The 16,871-nt window shown below is 40.9% G+C and overlaps 1 protein-coding gene across 3 annotated transcripts in view; it reads left to right on the top strand.

Moving 5' to 3' along the window:
• The first annotated feature begins 672 nt into the window (after positions 1 to 672).
• LOC139406557 (semaphorin-4E) overlaps positions 673 to 16,871 on the top strand; it is a 25,099-nt gene continuing 8,900 nt past the window's right edge. Inside the window, exons 1-5 of one of the 3 annotated variants that reach the window (XM_071149266.1) lie at positions 676 to 793; positions 6,449 to 6,652; positions 15,358 to 15,743; positions 15,971 to 16,113; positions 16,325 to 16,387. In XM_071149266.1, the coding sequence (XP_071005367.1) occupies positions 15,635 to 15,743; positions 15,971 to 16,113; positions 16,325 to 16,387 (315 nt within the window). In that variant the 5' untranslated portion in view covers positions 676 to 793; positions 6,449 to 6,652; positions 15,358 to 15,634. Of the gene's footprint in view, positions 794 to 6,448; positions 6,653 to 12,757; positions 12,922 to 15,357; positions 15,744 to 15,970; positions 16,114 to 16,324; positions 16,388 to 16,871 lie in introns of all 3 variants that reach the window. The other 2 variants (XM_071149268.1, XM_071149265.1) reach the window with 2 other exon arrangements.

Here is a 16,871-nt window from a genome sequence, read left to right as displayed (position 1 = left end):
ACATATTGGGCTTGAAACATATCTATAGCTGTTTATAGTGCATTCATAAAATTCCATATTTCAATCTTTTCTTGTAATGGTAGCGCATAAATTGTGAACCAATAAAGTATGTGACTGGCAATTGTGCTATAAATTTACACAAAATCAGATACATACATCAAGTTCATTTTAGACAATGTCTTTAAAATGATAGTCTACCAGACAACCAGTTCAAATGTTATAATCCCAATTATAAACTGGGTGGTTCGAGCCCTGAATGCTAATTGGCTGAAAGTCATAGTATATCAGACCGTATACCATGGGTATGACAAAAATGTATTTTTATGCTCTAATTATCATGTTGGTAACCAGTTTATAATAGCAATAGGCACCTCGGGGGTTTGTGTTATTGGCCAATATACCATGGCTAATAGCTGTGTCCAGGCACTCCACGTTGCGTTGTGTATAAGAACAGCCCTTAGCCGTGGTATATTGGCCAAATATCACACCCACTCAGACCTTATTGCTTAAATAACAGTGCCAACATTTTCAGTCAAATGAACATGAAAGATTAGTGGAATCTGAATGGGTAGCTGGACAGGTAGGATGACTGACAGTGAAGGTGAACAGGTGGTCACAGGTCAGGTGACAGGAAAGGATGAGACTGAGGCAGGAATTAAATTTAACCATAAAATTGCGCTCACTAGCCAGTACACGTAACAGGTAGAGCCGCAAAATCACATGGAATCAAATCAAATATACTTTGGATACATTTCTAACGGTGTAGACTAAAAATAAATACCACTACAGCCAGGTAAGTCGTGTATTGGTATTTCAACTTGCGCAAGGAGCATTCACTGTTGAGTTGTTCTTCATGGGTGAGGTCAGTCATAAACAAGTGAAGCCCGCTAGTAAACTAACTAGCCAGCCACCTTGGTAGCAGGTAGGGTGGTGGGACAAGACTATATTCGGCATGCACTCTTTGTAGTGAACACCTTTAATTCGTTTTAAGGTGTAGTGTTAGTCATAAATACATCCTCGATATTAGCCCTATTAAAGTAAATAGTTATAGCAAGTTATTTTGATAACTCACCTTTTGCCCACCAGTAATTCATTTCCGTTCTTTATCGGAAATGTTCTATGTTACAAGTCTCATGACTTGTATTAACACACCCAGAGTTCCCCCAGAAAGTATTCACACCCCTTGACTTTTTACACATTTTGTTGTGTTGAGTTTAAAATTGATTAAATTGAGATTTTGTGTTACTGGCTTACAAAAAAATGTCTATAATGTCAGTGAAATTATGTTTTTAAAAATGTTAATCTGAAACCCTTTGGTATGGCAAGCCTAAAGAATTTCAGGAGCATACATGTGCTTAACAAGTAACATAAGTTGCATGGAGTCACTCTGTGCAAAACCGTGTTTAACATGATTGTTGAATGACTACCTCATGTCTGTATCCCACACATACAATTATCTGTATGGTCCCTCAGTCAAGCAGTGGATTTGAAACACAGATACAACCACAAAGACCAGAGATGTTTTCGAATACCTCGAAAAGAAAGGCACCATTTTTATTTTATTTGGGGTTAAAAAAATAAAAGCAAAAAACATAAGCAGACATTGAGTATCTCTTTGAGGTGATTCTAACATGTATTGACACAGGGGTGTGAATACTTATGTAAATGAGATGTTTCTGTATTTCATTTTCAATAAATTAGCAAACATTTCTAAAAACAGATTTTCACTTTGTCATTATGGGGTATTGTGTGTGGGTGTGTGTGCAGATGGGTGGGATAATATATATTTAATCCATTTTGAATTTAGGTTGTAACACAACAAAATGTGGAATAAGTCCAGGGGTATGAATACTTTCTGAAGGCACTGTACTATAGACATAGTCCAGGTGTATGGTTGAATGAGCAGGTGAATCACAGTCAAGTCAGAAACATTGACCAGATGTCCTAAAGATAATCATACAAAGGCTCTGAACTGTAAGATGAGTGCTTTCACTCATAGATGGAACCTCTTTTTGACTATTCTCCCAAAGATGTCAACACAGACTGACTTTAAAAAGCTGAACAATAGGCTATATTTAACATTTATTCAAAGATGTTATGCTTTGTGATGGGGAATTGGGTTCCCAATGTGCATGTTGTGTATTGACACACAGCTGTTGTGGTAACATGATGTCAAATCCCAGTGCAATTGGTACATGTCAATTCTAGGTCTAGTGCTTTTATGCGCCTCGGAATTTGATAAGGACGCGCTAAGTTGTGTCCCAGATGTCTGTCTTTACTTGCAGCCTGTGAGAAAGACCCGATCATGTGACAGAGCCATATAAGTGAGATGCACTCCCTGGAATCCCAGTTCCGCAATAAATGTTTGATTTGTTCGATAAATTATGAACTTTATGTCCAAATACCTCCTTTTTGTTAGTGCGTTTGGTAAACAAATCCAAACTCACGACACGCGTGCAAGTCCAGCGGAAAGTATGGACAAAAAGTTATATTACAGGTCGTAGAAACATGGCAAACGAAGTATAGAATCAATCTTTAGGATGTTTTTAAGTTCTTGGTGACAGGGGGCAGTATTTTCACGTCCGGATGCAATGCATTCCCAAATTCAACTGCTTGCTACTCATCCCCAGAAGATAAGATATGCATATTATTAGTAGATTTGGATAGAAAACACTCTGAAGTGTCTAAAACTGTTCGAATCATGTCTGTGAGTATAACAGAACTTATGTAGCAGGCAAAACCCAGAGGACAAACCATTCAGATGTTTTTTTTTTTTGAAGTCACTCTCATTTCAATCGTTTTTCATTGGGAATCCAGATTTCTAAGGCACCTTCTTGCAGTTCCTACCGCTTCCACTGGATGTCAACAGTCTTTAGAAATTGGTTGAGGTTATTCCTTTGTGTAATGAAGAAGTAGCCCTGTTCAGAACGAGGGTCACTTGTAGTGTAATGTTAGAGGCGCGTGACCAGAAAGCTAGCTACAGTTTGTTTTCCTCCTGTATTGAACACAGATCATCCCGCCTTAAATTTTATCGATTATTTACGTTAAAAAATACCTAAAGTTGTATTACAAAAGTAGTTTGAAATGTTTTGGCAAAGTTTACAGGTAACTTTTGAGATATTTTGTAGTCACATTGCGCAAGTTGGAACCGGTGTTTTTCTGGATCAAACGTGCCAAATAAATGGACATTTTGGATACCGTAATTGCTGGACTATTAAGCGCACCTGAATATAAACCGCACCCACTGAATTATTAAAAAATATGTATTTTGTACATAAATAAGCCGCACATGTCTATAAGCCGCAGGTACCTACCGGTACATTGAAACAAATGAACTTTACACAGCCTTTAAACAAAACACGGCTTGTAACAAATTAAAACAGTAGCCTACCAAGAAAGTCATTGGTCACTATCTTCCTCCTCCTATGCACTGAAACCACTGAAGTCATCTCCTTCGGTGTCGTAGTTGAATAGCCTCAGAATTACTTCATCCGATGTTGATCGTTTTCATTGTCGCTCTCGTCACTTTCATCCGGCAGCAAATACCCCGCTGAGCTCATGCTGCCCCTTCAACACGCAGCAGTCCAGCCTTTCGAAACCCGTTGATGATAGTGGATTTTTTGACAATGCTCCACGCTGTCAGGACCCACTGGCAGACTTGACCATAAGTTGCTCTTCGCATGCGGCCCGTTTTAGTGAAGGATTTCTCCCCACTTGTCATCCAAGCCTCCCACTGAACAAGGAGCGACACCTTAAATGCACGATTTACACTGATGTCGAGTGGCTGCAAATACTTTGGGCCATCTGCTTTTCTTCCCTCTGAAAGCTTTTGTTGTGTTTCTGCACTGAGTCAGTTCCTCACGCTGCTGTTTCCAACGTCTTATCATCGACTCATTAAGGCCAAGCTCCCATGCAGCAGCTCTATTTCCTTTTCCAACAGCCAGATTTATCGCCTTCAACTTGAAAGCTGCATCATATGCATTTCTCCGTGTCTTTGCCATGATGAGGGTGACAAAATTACTACCGTAATCAGAATGATGGGAAGTTTGAGCGCGCTCGATTTACGTCACATTACGTGACGGTGCTCAGTTTTTTGGCGGCATGAATCTTGTGAAAGCGGGAAAAATCCATAAATTAGCCGCATCATTGTATAAACCGCGAGGTTCAAAGTGTGGGAATAAAGTAGCGGCTTATAGTCCGGAAATTACGGTATATATTAACAGAATTAAAAAGGACCATTTGTGATGTTTATGGGACATATTGGAGTGCCAACAAAAGAAACTCGTCAAAGGTAAGGCATGAATTATATTTTAATTTCTGCGTTTTGTGTCGCGCCTGCAGAGTTGAAATATGCTTTTCTCTCTTTGTTTACAGAGGTGCTATCCTCAGATAATAGCATTGTTTGCTTTCGCCGAAAAGCCTTTTTGAAATCTGACATGTGAATCCAGCCAACAACAAGTGTAGCTTTAATTTGCTATCTTGCATGTGTGATTTAATGAAAGTTAGATTTTTATAGTAATTTATTTGTATTTGGCGCTCTGCATTTTCCCTGGCTTTTGGCCACCATATCCCAGAGAGGTTAACATAAATCTTCAATAATGTTCCAACTGGAGAATTCCTTTGTATGTAGAAATGCAATGGAACAGAGCTAACTATCACGTGAGCGTATGAGACTGAGCTCGTGGCTCTCTGCCAGACCTCTGACTCATTCCCCTCTCATTCGCCCCCACTTCACAGTAGAAGCATCAAACAAGGTTCTAAAGACTGTTGACATCTAGTTGAAGCCTTAGGAAGTACAATATGACCAATATCCCACTGTATTTTCAATGGTTATGAGTTGAAAACCTACAAACTTCAGATTTCCCACTTCCTGGTTGAATTTTCTCAGGATATTGGATTTTGCCTGCCATATGAGTTCTGTTATACTCAGACATCATTCAAACAGTGTCTTCTATCTAAATATACTAATAATATGCATATCTTAGCTTCTGGGACTGAGTAGCAGGCAGTTTACTCTGGGCACCTTATTCATCCAAGCTACTCAATACTGCCCCCAGCCATAAGAAGTTTTAAGTATCCCCATTAGCTGCTGCCAAGGACGCAGATACTCTTCCTGGGGTTAAGCCAGTTCTATACAATTTAAAATAATACATTACATTACATTTCATAACACTTTTCACCACACATTGTGTTCCCTCAGGACACTACTCTACTACCACATATCTACAACACAAAAGCTATGTGTGTATAGTGTGTGTGTGTGTGTGTGTCTCTTCAGTCCCTACTGTTCCATAAGGTGTATTTCTATCTGTTTCTTAAATGTGATTTTAATGCTTGCATGAGTTACTTGATGTGGAATAGAATTCCATATAGTCATGGTGATATATAGTACTGTGTGCCTCCCATTGTCTGTTCTGGACTTGGACTGTGAAGAGACCTCTGGTGGCATGTCTTGTGGGGTATGCATGGGTGTCCGAGCTGTTTGCTAGTAGTTTTAAACAGACAGCTCAGTGCATGGAACGTGTCAATACTTCTCACAAAAACAAGAAGTGATGAAGTCAATCTCTCCTCCACTTTGAGCCATGAGAGATTTACATGCATATTATTGTTAGCTCGCCATGTGCATTTAAGGGCCAGTCGTGCTGCCCTGTTCTGAGCCAATTGTAGTTTTCGGAGGTCCCTCTTTGTGGCACCTGACCACACGACTGAACAGTGGTCCAGGTGCAAAACTAGAGCCTGTAGGACCTGCATTGTTGATAGTGTTGTTAAAGGCAAAGCAGTGCTTTATTATGGACAGACTTCACATTTTAGATGTTATATCAACTTGTTTTGACCATGACAGTGTCATGACGTTGGCCTGTGGGTAAGGTTTATGACCCCCCCCCATAAATACCTTTCTCCCTTTCCTAAACTTGACTCTACTGAATGTTAAACATAGAGAGTCAGGGAGCATCAAAAGGTGGGGGGGAAAGGAACCATATTTCGGTAATCCAACCAGTTGAAAATATGCGTTGGTACTTAATGAATATGATGTCAGTTCGGTTGTCATCTGAGACATTCTTATTAAAGATAGGATGACAAACTGTATCCTGGAAAGTCTACACATTATACACATGGAATTGTTGTGCAATTTAAATGTTTAAATATGAAACTATTTGTGAAAAGATTAAATGGAATTTTAGCTTCCAAATGAGAGAATTTGGTTTTCATAAGGGTAAAGCTCTGCTCACTCAGGGGCCCGAAGAGACATTGGTTGTAAACTATGAAACATGCCCTCTCTCCTACCACTATATAAAGCCCTTGACGAAAATTGAACCTCCGGTTCCGAGGACGTGAGGACGATGGTCCCACGTTAAAAGGACGAACATGTCAACTACAGAACTAAACACACCTCAGAGTGAGCTTTGGTTTGTGAATGGTATGAACTTTGTACTCTTACTCACTACAGAAGTGATACCTCCTAGCCGTTGAGTTAGCAGCGGCCGCTGTAAACGTGGGCTAGGAAAGGACGGACGACGGATCCAGTCTAACACACAACGACGATACTACAACGAGCCAGTTTACTACCAGAGACATTCTTCCGAGGACAGGAAGATCTCTGTTGGGCAACACGGCCAGCATCTACGACCAACCTACCGAAGCGCAGCTCAGAGTAAATATTTATTGCATTTTCCTTTTCCAAATGTGCGGTAATTTAGATTGCATAAGATACTGTATTTACGATAGCACAGCTTCTCCCTTTGTTCCTCAGGCTTCCCGCTCTTTCACTCAAACCCAACCCCCTTTCCTTTGTGTAACCAGCCGTCACATGTCGGCTCCGTCCACCAGGGACGTTTTCTGTATGACATCATTTGCATTCTGTGTATATGTAATTCTGTGTGATTATTTAGTAAATAAATAATTAAACCAAAGTTTGTATTGCTAATTCAACTTGTTAGCCAGGGTTCGTGAAGATTTCTGAAAGTTGTAAATTCTTGGTTGAGACTGAAATAAGGTGACGATTAATATTGACTGCTATTGATGTAAAATATTACTATGTCTTTAAGAGTTTATTCGGAAGTTAACAGCTCTATAAACATTATTTCGTGGTGCCCCGACTTTCTAGTTAATTACAGTTACATGATTAGCTTAATCAGGTAATATTAATTACAGAGAAAGATTTTATAGAATAGCATGTCATATCACTTAATCCGGCATAGCCAAAGACACGTCAACAGTTTACAATCCAGGGTTACTCCAAGCAGTTTAGTCACCTCAACTTGCTCAATCTTCACATTTATTTATTACAATATTTAGTGAAGGTTTAGTGAAGGATTTGTCCCAAATGCAATGCTTAGTTTGAAATATTTATGACTAACTTATTCCTTGCAACCCATTCAGAACATAACTTCAGCTCTTTGGGGGTTGCAGTGATTTCATTCGCTGTAGTAGCTGACGTGTTGAGTCATCCTCATGCATACACACTGGTTTTACGCATGGCCAGTGGCATGTCATTAGTAAAGATTGAAAAAAAGAGTAAGAGGCAGCGGTGTAAGGCATTGCAGTGCTGAGGCACCACTACATCCTCGGGTTCGATCCCAGGCTGTGTCACAGATGGCAGTGATCGGGAGCCCCACGGGGTGGCGCACAATTGGCCCAGCTTCATCCGGGTTAGGGGAGGGTCTGGCTCGGGAGATTTCCTTGGCTCATCGTGCTCTAGTGACACCTTGTGGCGGGCCGGGCGCCTGCAAGCTGATTTCGGTCATCAGTTGGATGGTGTTTCCTCTGACTCATTGGTGAGGCTGGCTTCCGGAGTTAAGCAACCAGTGTGTCAAGAAGCAGTGCGGCTTAGCAGGTCATGTTTTGGAGGGTGCATGGCTCTCAACCTTCGCCTCCCGATTCTGTTGGAGAGTTGCAGCGATGAGACTACCGATTTAGATATTCCAAAATTGGGTAGAAAAAGGAGGTAAAAAATTAAAAGGGGCCTTGTTAGCTGCTCTGGGGAATTCCTGATTTCTACATGTATTATGTTGGAATGGCCACAATTTAAAGAACACACCCTCTGTGTTCTGTTAGACCGGTAACTCTTTATCCACAATATAGCAGGGGTGTAAAGCCATAACACCATTTTTTTCCATCAGCAGACTATGATCGATAATATCAAAAGCCGCACTAAAGTCTAACAAAACATATCCCACAATCTTTTTATCATAAATTTCTCTCAGCCAAGTGCTGTGTTTGTTGAATGTCCTTCCCTAGAAGCGTGCTGAAAGTCTGTTTTATCAATTTGTTTTCAGTAAAATGCTATCTGGTCAACAACAACAAACTTTACTAAGGGTTGGTAACAGGCTGATTTTGGGTGACTATTTGAGCCAGTAAAGGGGGATTTACTATTCTTGGGGAGCGGAATTACTTTTGATCCCTCCAGGCCTGAGGGAACACACTTTCTAGTAAGCTTAGATTGAAGATATGGCAAATGGGAGTGGCAATATCATCTGCTGTTAACCTGGATGGAAAAATACTGAGGATATCAGACCCTGGTCGTTTGTCATTATTGATAGACAACCATTTTTTTCACCTCTTCCACACTCCCTTTATGGTACAGTTGCTCTAAATGAGAATGTGTTCTCAGTCAACTTACCTGGTAAAATGAATAACATTTCAGAATTGCAATGTTTGTCTTTCATAATTTGATCAGTTATACTTGGATGTATAGTGTCAGCGTTTGCTAATATTGCCAAAGAAAAAAATCATTAAAGTAATTGGCAATGTCAGTGGGTTTTGTGATGAATGAGCCATCTGATTCAATGAGTGATGGAGTTGAGTTTATCTATTTGCCCAGAAATTAATTTAAGGTGTTCCAAAGCTTTTTACTATAATTCTTTTGTCTTTTATCTTTGTTTGATAGTGTACTTTCTTAATCTTTTTATTCAGTTTAGTCACATGACTTCTCAATTTACAATATATTTGCCAATCGGTTCTGCAGCAAGACTTATTTGCCATTCCTTTTTGCCTCATCCCTCTTAACCATAACATTTTTCAATTCCCCATCAATCCATTGGGATTTACGTTTTTTGTTGTAATTTCCTTAATGGATGCATGCTTATTAGTAACTGGACACACTTATGAAATGGCTTATTCAAGTGAAGCGTTTGATTGCTCCTCATTACACACCACAGACCAACAAACATTTTTTACATCAACAACATAAGAATCACTACAAAACTTATTGTATGACCTCTTATACACTATATTAGACTGAGTCTTTGGAACTTTGGTTTTCCTATGTATGGCTACTATATTGTGATCACTACATCCAATGGATTTGGATACTGCATTAAAGTTCATTTCTGCAGCATTAGTAAAGATGTGATCAATACATGTTGATGATTTCATTCCTGTGCTATTTGTAACAACCCTGGTAGGTTGATTGATAACCTAAACCAGATTTCGGGCACTAGTTACAGTTTGAAGCTTTTTCTTGAGTGGGCAGCTTGATGAAATCCAGAAAATATTGAAATCACCCAGAAAATATATCTCTCTGTTGATTGCACATACATTATCAATAATTTCACACACGTTATCCAGATACTGACTGTTAGCACTTGATGGTCAATAGCAGCTTCTCACAAGAATGGGCTTTAGCTGAGGCAGATGAAGCTGCAGCCACATTACTTCAACAGTAGTTAACATGAGATCCTCTCTAAGCTTCACAGGAATATGGTTCTGAATATAAATGGTATTACCTCCACCATTGGCATTTGTCTTTTCTGTAGATGTTATAGCCATGCATTGCTCCCACTGTATTACCAAAGGTATTATCTAAATGTGTTTCAGAGATGACAATATGAATGTAATCTGTTACTAGCAAATTAGTGATTTCATTAACCTTGTTTTTAAGCTACATATGTTAATTTAGCACTTTTCTGGGATGCTTGATAGTTTTCATTGGTTTACTGGGAAGCTTAGCAGAGGTAGACATGCTCATGTTATTTATGTTAGTGCAGGGTGAGCTGCACACAGTGGACTTCCTACCAAGGCACACCGCCTCAGTGATAACAGTATAACTCTGCTTCATATGGACATGATTACTGCATACAATAGCTGTAGGATCAGCAGAGGCATTCAGGGGAGTTGGAGGGACATATGAGGTTACTTACATTGTCTTCCAAAGCCCCTGGGATAATGTACATTTGGTCAAGCATTATGACAACTCAGTGACACAATGGTATAAATGAATGGAGCTGGGCTTGGGTCATTGATAAGTCATTGTCTCAATGCTGTGAAATGCTTATGATGCTGTGAAAGGATCCAGGAACCCAAATGATTTGGGTGGATTCATCCTCCTTATAAAACAAGCTTTGTTTCCAGAAGGTATCAAAATTGTCAAATGTTACACCCGCAGAGCTGCAATAGTCACGTAGCCAGTTATGGAGGGCTAAGAGTCTGCTGAAATGTTCAATGCCACGATTGAGGGCCCAGTGCCAGATATTATGGGGCGTTTTGTTGGTGTAAAGAAGAGACTCAATAAGTTCTTTAAAATTGATCTTCAGCTGTTCTGAGCTGCCTTTTGATAATGTCATTCAATCCCACATGAACTATGATAGACTCAATTTCATGATGCAGTTTTAAAATATTTGGGAGCAGCTTATTAAGGTCCTCTGCTCCTGGATAGCACAACATTTTTGCTCCAGGGACTGAGACATTTCTCACCATTGAACTGCCCAGTACAACGGCGTGCGATGGGAATTGAGAAATCTGCCCATTCCTACCCCTCACACAATTTGTGGAACCTTTCACAGACCCATGAGAAGCAGGATAGCATATGCCCGCAGCTCCTGGCAATAGGTCCAGACCTCTCACAGCAGGCAGTGCCCCATCAGGTCCAGAGAGCGGGAAAGGAGCCGAACTCTACGACAAAGCCGTTGCTAGAGTCAGTGTAGTTGGAGTCAGCACAGCCATCCCAGTCCCAGCGACGAAGGTGCAGGTAGATCAGACACCAGGGCGGCGACGATATTCCTCATGTCAATCTGCTCTGGACCTGTCGCAGACTCTCCAGTCCGCTTAGCAGCATGATGCTGCCTTTGGTTTCAAATAAAGTGCTGATTTGAAACAATCCTCTTGCTGTTCTCAGTCTACTCCAATTACAAGATGGAGGAGAAGCCTATGGAGATGACTTCCTTGGCTGGTAAGTTCCAGGTAGCACAGGCCGTTCGGATAGGGATAGATGACAAGGAGGGGATACATCCATCAAGCCCGAGCGGTGTCCAGCCACAGGAGTTGAGAACGAGGACCTTCCAATTTGCTTTTTCCCCATAAGTTTGTGCAGAATTAAAATTGACTTGCTAAGGATAGCCAACTCATTCCTGTAATCCTCGCATTGATACTCCGGATTGTCAATATTGTCCCGGACAAGAGCGTAATAAACACAGCTAGCTTCTACGCGCTGGAAATGTTCATTAGCTTTCCAGGTAAAGCGGGCTCCATTGCAACCTAGCTAGCTAGTTGGTAGCAGGTGTTGACACAAACACTTAAGAACAAAATAAAACTTCATAAACAACCGGTCGAGGCGCAGGAGGCGTCTGAGTTTGTGACAGGTTTCCTGTTTATACTGAAGTCATTGTATATAAAATGTTTTTTTTGTTATAGCCTAATATGAAATCCCCAGTGGCTGATCTCAACAAACAACCCTGGTCCTTGACAAGGAAGCCATTCCCAGAAAAAAAGTTTTGCAATTAATTGTATTATTCCAGCTAATTAACTTTCTCACCCTAAAAACAAATCTGGTGGCCTATTGTCATTTTGATACAATTTATTCATCTGAGCTAGTGAAAACAACCTAGTCCTGAACTGTGTGTGTGTGTTCCACGGAATGGTGTTTTACAACAGTGGCTATGACACAAGGAGTGTCGGATGTGACCTCCCTCCCATAGACAGTTTCCTGTTCATACCCAGCCCCATGGAACACACGGTCACTGCCATTTACTGTGCTGGTTAATCAGTTAGAGTACAACAACTTCTTTATGCACAGCAGTAGCCTACAGATTAGGAGAGTGCATTTTAGCTCAAGTAATGTAGAGGCACTACTAAGTCTCAGGCCTGTAGGCCTATTCTCAGACCATCTGCACCAAATCTAGATGATAATATTGGAGTGGATGGTCAGTGCAAGTTTGTTTTGGGGGCTGCCATATCAGGTATTCTGCAAAGTACACATCTAGATGCCCTTTGCCTTCTGTAGTGGAGCTCTACACATTTAACTATGCCAGTGGTTGAACCTAATATCTGCGTTAAACATATCTTCATAACATTAGAGTCCTGAACTGTTTAGAGAGCATGGCGCTCTGTAGGATCGCCTCCACCTCTCTTCTCACTCAGACTTTCCTGGTATTTACAGGTAGCCTTTGAACCCTTTCCCACTTTTCTCCCTCTAGGCTGATAGATAATGACATTTGTTAAGTGTCAACACGATCTGTCGAACTTGAAACCACTGATCATGACAATTGGGTGAAACTCCTGGACAACAGTTATTGTCCATTTTGCTTTGACCTGACCTGTTTTTAGGATATGTTTGTTAACATGAGAGCAATTTTTTTTTGTTGATTGAGCTCCATTTAAGTTAGGCTATTTGATCGGAGAAACCTGCATGATAAACAGTTTCCGTCTCATTACATTGTCATACATTTTTATCTCCAGCCTGTAGTAGGTTTAAGAAAAGACCACATGCTCTTTCTACCATATCCTATATCTGATTTATGTTACTTAGATTTTTTTTTTACAGAACGTTGGTGGAGCGCTGCAGAGATGTCTCTCTCCAACAGCACTCTGGAGAAGCGCACTGGGAATGGACAAGCAAAATATTCTGTGCCCCTGCCTTAGACAAAGTGGGCACTACTTATCAAAGTGCGGTATCAGCGCTCACCAAAAAAGCCCATATGCAACTGGGTGAGAGATTTTCATTGTTTTTTAGCAGAATTATGTGTTGTTTGAGGTGCTTCTTGGTCAGTTTAGCTCAGAAAATGCCCCCTCTCAATCTTTTGCCAAAGGCGGCCGCTTTAATCCGGCCTAATGAGCGGGCTGGCGGTGCACACACGTCTCTGGCCCTTCCCACCACTCACCCAGTCAGCAACAGCCAGCCTCAGTTAGCAGCATGTCACAGTGAAATAGATTTGTTTTAAGAGAAATGCCATGGCGGCCGGGGGGAATTTAGAAGTAGCCCAAAAACCTGCAACCCGCACCGATACATTTTCACCCGCAACATCGTTATCAAAATTGCCCAATTTGCGAGAAATGCTCGGACATGGCAACCCTGGTGGTCAGCCTCTGTTACTCTAGTCAGATTCTAACAGGCACAAGTGATTACTTGAGTGGCCCTGTTACCGCGATAACCTTAAAGGGGCAGCGGAGAGTTTGATCAAATCAAATGTGATATTTTAGAAAAAAAAGACTTATCACAAAGTATTTAATTAAATTGAGCAATACACCATATTACTTCTTGCCAGTAATACAGTCATTGTTTAAAAAACATTACTAAGCATGTTCATCTTTTAAAAAATATTTTGTGTGTAATTAAAAAATATATATATTAGCTGGTTAAAAATCTGAGTGGCTGGTAGATAAATAAAATAAAAATCTACCTACCACAGTCGCTGGTAGACAAAGTTGGTGTTAGGTCCTGTAGCCTACTCTCAACACATGCTATTTATGTAGGTGGATTGCATCAATTATGGAGCTCTAGATTGCTTTTGACTCTTTCATGCATGATGAGATCAGTGACTGTATTGAATTAGGTTTGTTCAATTGTACAGATTTATATAACTTGGCCTTTGCGTTGTTCTCATTTGTTTGTTGTATAGATCTTCAAGCTAGTTTTGCTGGCTGTACTGGAAACAAATTGCATTGCTTCATCACTTTATAAAATAACACCATTGGATTTCATTGTGTTTCTCACATACTTCATGCTCCATTTGAAAACGCACCTAAAGGTGAGGATGATTATGTGAATGGGTGTGGCTTAGGTGTCATAAAAAGCTTTATGAATCTAAAGACTGAATAGTGAAACTTCACTCAAGGGCCAGTGACATCATTTGACGACATGTGTTTTGTATTGACACTCAATGTGTGGTGGGGGTGGCTGGTGTGTTGTGTTCCTTTTCCGTTCTGGAGGGGGGATTTTAAATCATTGCAAACATCTCAGGGCATTGCAGTGATTCCAGGACATTTATTTCAGGTGTTCGTTCTTTGGACCTATGTGTAAGTAAATATTTTCCACCCTGAAATTACAAACAACGTATCTATTATTATAGAATAGTTAGGAGTGTGCCTTAATTAACAAATAGGCTACATTGTTGTGCTTGGTAGATTGTAGTTTTAGACTATATCTTTGTTTCACCCTCCCACCATCACATGAAAACATGGTAAAACGGGCAACTACAGTGTTCTGTACTATTAATCTTGGCATACCTGCTTGTCTTCACTGCTTGGAAATATCTGTCAAACACAGTGAATAACTTGCAGTCATTCTAATCAAACTGTGTTGCAGCCCCCCCCCCCCCCCCCCCCCCCCGGGCTTGAGGCGTAAACTGTGTGACATACCTGCTCTGCCAACAGTTGAGCACTCCCTTGCATGCACCAGCTCGTTTCTGTGTTTTTAAGTAACAACAAGGAACCAGTATGTCAGTTTCAAGGGGTGCTTTCACAAAAGGTGTGGAGTAGTGCTCACCTAGTCTGCCCAACTTTTTGAGTGTCCCTGGATATTATCAGACTCTTTCAGCAGGTAAGGAGCTGAGGGAAATCTCACTTTTTAAACAATCTAATGGGCTTTTCTTTTGAGTCCTTTCAACAGTATTTCTGTGTTTTTTGAATTTTGAAAGAAAGAAACCCTCAGTGTTTTGTGTTGCCTGTCAGATGTGGCCCTTGGTTTTTCTTGTGAGCGTGACCTTGCTGGGTTAAACTGTACAGGCCATATTTTAGTCTAATGGGGCCCTGTGTTTGTCCTAGTCAGGTCTTATGGTTTGGAAAAACTCAGTGCTCTTGTCATAGCAGCAGAAGGAGCTAGATAATTAAAACTAGTGAATTACAGGGAACTCGGTGTTCTATTAGATTATCATTGTGATCTGCATGCATGCCCCAACCTGAGCATATTCCCAGCTGCTTGTATCCTGTTAATCAAAAGGGAGCAGCACACACCCAGGTCCTTATCAGTGGGGATGGACAGACAGGAAGGAAGGTTGGGATTTCTTCATATGAATTTCATACAGGCAGTTGTTTCTCCCTTTCAGTTAGTTTGATCATAAAATCAGCATTATCTATTTTATTGTCTTCAGAGGGCATGAAGTATTCTATGTTGTCTCACTCACTCATGTATTATGTTCTCCCTAGATGAGAGCTTCTGGACCAACATAAAGATCCCCTGCATCGGGAAGGCTGAGCTGGCAGTACCTTACTGGGACAGCATGGATTCTATACTGAGCTACAGAAGTGGTAGCAGCAGCGACAAACATTTATGTTGGAGGCTGACACCAACATAGCCATTGAACATCGGAATACTAAGGCTGGAGTCTCTCTAGAGACTGCTGTCCTTGATCGACAGTGCGTTATGGTGTGAGCAGGACTAAGCAGCGCTCCAACACATCCCCTCCCACCTGGGCACCAAGCCATGTCTCCTCTCTCTGCCCTGGGTGTTTTCTGTGGATTGTTCCTTTCTATGTGTCTCGGTGAATACAACACTCACAGTTGTATCCCACGGAAGAGTGTCCTCTACCAGGGTAAGCCATTCTGTCTCCTCTCCTGCTTTCACATAACAGTGCAGTAAACTGCATCTGTTTCCTCAAATACTAAAAAGTTAGCTAAATGACATGTCTGTTTTGCTTCATTTATAACTTTGTGTGTGTGTGTGTGTGTGTGTGTGTGTGTGTGTAAATATATATGAGATCTCACACACACCGTTTGATACTTAGTTTTCATTGAGTTGTCTAATGCTTTCCTGTTTTAGACAATCTGAAACTGTTCCGAGAGGAAGGGATTTGGAACTACTCCACTATGTTGGTTCGAGAGGATCTGGGCCTGCTGCTGCTCGGGGCTCGAGAGGCTGTCTATGCCCTGGACATCAATGATATCTCCATCAAGAAGTCTGGGGTAGGGACCTCTGATTATTACGGCTATTCAGTTATTGTGTTTACTCATAAGTTATCCTGTATTATTTGCCTACATGATTTGAATACATCACAAATGGACTGCAATAAAAAGGTCTGCTGTACCTTCTTTGTGGTGACCTAATACCAATGCCTTGGAACCATAAAACCATTACCTAGTACATACTTTGATGTGCAGCTCTCTGTTGTGTCAGGTGTATTGGCGGGTCACTGAGGAGAAACAGAGGGAGTGCACATACAAAGGGAAACACGCTGAAGTAAGTGGCTCCATCAATCACAAAACAATTCTCCCCACAGACAGCTGTGAAGTGGTATGCTGCCAGTTGTTTGTGAAGACACTCAATGAAGACAAAACAAACAACCAGAGGCACAGTTGAAGTTGGAAGTTTACATACACCTTAACCAAATACGTTTAAACTCAGTTTTTCACAATTTCTGACATTTAATCCTGTCTTAGGTCAGTTAGGATCACCACTTTATTTTGAGATTGTGAAATGTCAGAATAATAGTAGAGAGAATGATTTCTTTCAGCTTTTATTTCTTTCATCACATTCCTAGTGGGTCAGAGGTTTACATACACTCAATTAGTATTTGGTAGCATTAAATTTAGTCAAACGTTTTGGGAAGCCTTCCACAAGCTTCCCACAATAAGTTGGGTGAATTTTGGCCCATTCCTCCTGACAGAGCTGGTTTAACTGAGTCAGGTTTGTAGGCCTCCTTGCTCGCACACGCTTTTTCAGT

The sequence above is a fragment of the Oncorhynchus clarkii genome, chromosome 4 (genome assembly GCF_045791955.1).
Source record: "Oncorhynchus clarkii lewisi isolate Uvic-CL-2024 chromosome 4, UVic_Ocla_1.0, whole genome shotgun sequence".
Lineage (NCBI taxonomy): Eukaryota > Metazoa > Chordata > Actinopteri > Salmoniformes > Salmonidae > Oncorhynchus > Oncorhynchus clarkii.
This window is presented reverse-complemented; position numbering and strand designations above follow the sequence as displayed.